Source organism: Micropterus dolomieu, linkage group LG12, assembly GCF_021292245.1.
Source record: "Micropterus dolomieu isolate WLL.071019.BEF.003 ecotype Adirondacks linkage group LG12, ASM2129224v1, whole genome shotgun sequence".
NCBI lineage: Eukaryota > Metazoa > Chordata > Actinopteri > Centrarchiformes > Centrarchidae > Micropterus > Micropterus dolomieu.
The window spans coordinates 35,684,389-35,687,782 of record NC_060161.1 but is presented as its reverse complement, the minus strand read 5'-3'; the positions used below and the strand labels follow the sequence as shown (position 1 = coordinate 35,687,782).

General features: G+C 46.6%; 1 protein-coding gene across 1 annotated transcript in view; it reads right to left on the bottom strand.

The window, feature by feature from the left end:
• atp1b2a (ATPase Na+/K+ transporting subunit beta 2a) overlaps positions 1–3,394 on the bottom strand; it is a 20,356-nt gene that overhangs the window by 9,280 nt on the left and 7,682 nt on the right. The window contains exons 2-3 of the mRNA XM_046064643.1: positions 1,548–1,676; positions 1,286–1,390 (exon numbers count right to left, since the gene is read on the bottom strand). Of these exons, the coding sequence (XP_045920599.1) occupies positions 1,286–1,390; positions 1,548–1,676 (234 nt within the window). The remainder of the gene's footprint in view (positions 1–1,285; positions 1,391–1,547; positions 1,677–3,394) is intronic.

Genomic DNA, 3,394 nt, shown 5'->3' with positions numbered 1-3,394 from the left:
TTGTTGCTAGTCTTATTGTTATTATTGTTATTATAATCATTAACATTACGATTGTTACCATTAACACTATTATAAATATCTGTACCATTTTTCATTTAGTCTATAGCAACATCACCTTTACTGTCTGTACCTCTGTGTGGATATACTGTGTAGGCTGCCTCCCTCTCTCTCTCCTTCCATCCCTCTCTCTCTCTCTCGCCCCCCCCCACTCTCTCTCTCTCTCTCTCTCTCTCTCTCTCGCCCCCCCACCCTCTCTCTCTCTCTCTCTCTCTCTTGGTTCTTGGTTCTGCTCGAGGTTTCTGCCTCTTAAAGGAAGTTTTTCCTTGCCTCTGTCTCTTAGTGCTGCTCTTGGTGGGAACTGTTGGGCTTCTGTAAATAGCATCACAGAGTACGGTCTAGACCTGCTGTTTTATGAAAAGCGCTGTGAGATAACTGTTGTTGTGATTTGGCGCTATATAAATAAAATTGAATTGAAATTGAATTGAATTGATGAGACCAAGATAAACTTATCTGGTTCAGATGGTGTCAAGCGTGTATGGCGGCAACCACGTGACGAGTACAAAGACAAGTGTGTCCTGCCTACAGTCCAGTATGATGGTGGGAGTGTCCTGGTCTGGGGCTGCATGAGTGCTGCCGGCACTGGGGAGCTACAGCTCACTGAGGGAACCATGAATGCCAACATGTACTGTGACATACTGAAGCAGAGTAGATCCCCTCCCTTCAGAGACCGGGCCGCAGGGCAGCATTCCAACATGATAACGACCCCAAACACACCTCCAAGACGACCGCTGCCTCGCTAAAGAAGCTGAGGGTAAAGGTGATGGACTGGCCGAACATGTCTCCAGACCTGAACCCTACTGAGCATCTGTGGGGCGTCCTCAAACTGAAGGTGGAGGAGCGCAAGGTCTCTAACATCCACCAGCTCTGTGATGTTCTGTGAAGCTCTGGTGGACTCCATGGCCAAGAGGGTTAAGGCAGGGCTGGAAAATAATGGTGGCCACACAAAATATTGACACTTTGGGCCAATTTGGACATTTTGACTGAGGGGTGTCATATATATGTATATATACGCATATATATATATATGTGTATATATATATATATATATACAAACTGTACGCTCACTACTTTACATTGGAGCAAACAGTCATTTCTTCAGTGTTGAAACATGAAAAGATAAAATCAGATATTTATAAACATGTGAGGGGCGGACTCACTTTGTGAGATACTGTAACTATAATCTGTTACATCATTAGATATAATTAATCATTAACAAGCTTCTTACGAGACAGGAACGTGTTCAGGTTGTGGATGAAGCCGTCCCAGCTCTCTGTATCTGACACAGAGAAGGTGATCTCCAGCTGATCGCCCTTCGGACGAATCATCATCCCTGAAACATGAAAACAGCTTGTTAACCAATCAGGCTGAGCCTCGTTAACCAATCAAAGGCTGAGCCTAATTAAACACCCAATCGTCATCCCTTCGCCTCAGTCGCTGCAGTAGTGGGTGGAGTTTGTGTTTACGTCAGGTGTGTTTGTTTTCCTCACCTGGAGTGGCCAGCCGGTCCTGCCAGGTGGGCTTGTAGTCGTCCAGTGTCAGCAGCATGATGTACATGGTGAGAACAAACATTCCCGCCAGGAACAGGTAGAAGACCAGGTAGAAGAGCAGGATCAGACCTGGGGGGGAGGGGGGGACAGAGGAGAGACAGAGGGAGGAGTTATTATATTCATACCCTCCCCTCCCCCATTCCTCCCCTCCTCTCCTCTAAATGTCATCTTTATAATCCTCTTGTGTTAAGCCCCGCCCCCTGCTGATGACCTACATTCAGAGTGAAAGGAGGGGGGAGTAATCTCTCTGCCCGGCTTTCTGCCTGTCTCCTCATCTTACTGGTTATTTTCTATGTATATCTTTAAACTGTTTGATGTTACCAACCAACAGAGAATCCTGCCTTCTGATTGGCTGTAAAGCAACATCACTGATGCTACATGCTACGCTAATTTACTCAAGGACTCCAGGGACCTGGAGAAGCCTGGAGGAGCCTGTTAAAGATCCTCCTGCAGAGTTAATGTGATCAAACGTGTCCTGGAGATTAAACTGATCCTCGTCCTGACAGAGACCTGAGGAGGGTTCTGGGTCTGGACAGGTTAATTTAGAGAACCTCTCAGCGATGGTCCTGCAGCTACATGTGTTTGGTTCTTCAGAGGTAGATACTCTGGGTCCTGGATTAAACCCAGCTCCTACATGGACTAGACTTCTTCTAGGTTTGTTTTAGATCAGAGAGTCTGCTGCTGACTCTGGTCATGTGACCTGAGGTGAAGACACACAGATGATCTATTAAAAGCTGTACTGTTCCTTTAAGATGATGTCGACGAGGGTCCTCATAAGGACATTATTACCCCACCGTCTCTGTGCGTGGGGACAGATTACCGTCCAATCAACCTCGTCTCTCATCCTAATCCAGATTATCACACACAGAAACACTGCTCTCTGATGGCGTCCACTTCACTTTACTGTGTGTGTGTGTCCTCCGTAAAGGCCACTGCCCTGGTGCATGATGGGAAATATGACATCATGAGAGTGTAGTTATGTAAAGCCTGAGTGGGCAGAAACACAGACTTTATATCAGCCTGTTGTTCTGCTGTGTCCAGGTGTTGACACTCACCTGGACAGACAGTTGACCTGACCCATGTGATACGAGCAGGGTCCTGTCCTTCTCATAGTCTTATGGTTTCAGTCTTATTTCTCTTCTCAACTTTTCCTTCCTGTCATAGCTTTCTCCTGGGCTGATGGTTTGCACCTGTCCCCAGTTGGTGGTCCAAACACCACCAACTGGGTTTGTTGGGTTTGTTGGGTTTAGTTTGGACCCCTCACCTGGTCTTGGACTCCTGCCTGCCTCTATATGTTATTGGAACACCACTAACTGGGTTTGTTGGATTTGTTGGGTTTAGTTTGGACCCCTCACCTGGGTCTTGGACTCCTGCCTGCCTCTATCTGTTATTGGAACACCACTAAATGGATTTGTTGGGTTTGTTGGGTTTAGTTTGGACCCCTCACCTTGTCTTGGACTCCTGCCTGCCTCTATCTGTAATTTAAACACCACTAACTGGGTTTGTTGGGTTTAGTTTGGACCCCTCACCTGGTCTTGGACTCCTGCCTGCCTCTACATGTTATTGGAACACCACTAACTGGGTTTGTTGTATTTGTTGGGTTTAGTTTGGACCCCTCACCTGGTCTTGGACTCCTGCCTGCCTCTATCTGTTATTTAAACACCACTAACTGGGTTTGTTGGATTTGTTGGGTTTAGATTGGACCCCTCACCTGGTTTTGGACTCCTGCCTGCCTCTATCTGTTATTTAAACACCACTAACTGGATTTGTTGGGTTTAGTTTGGACC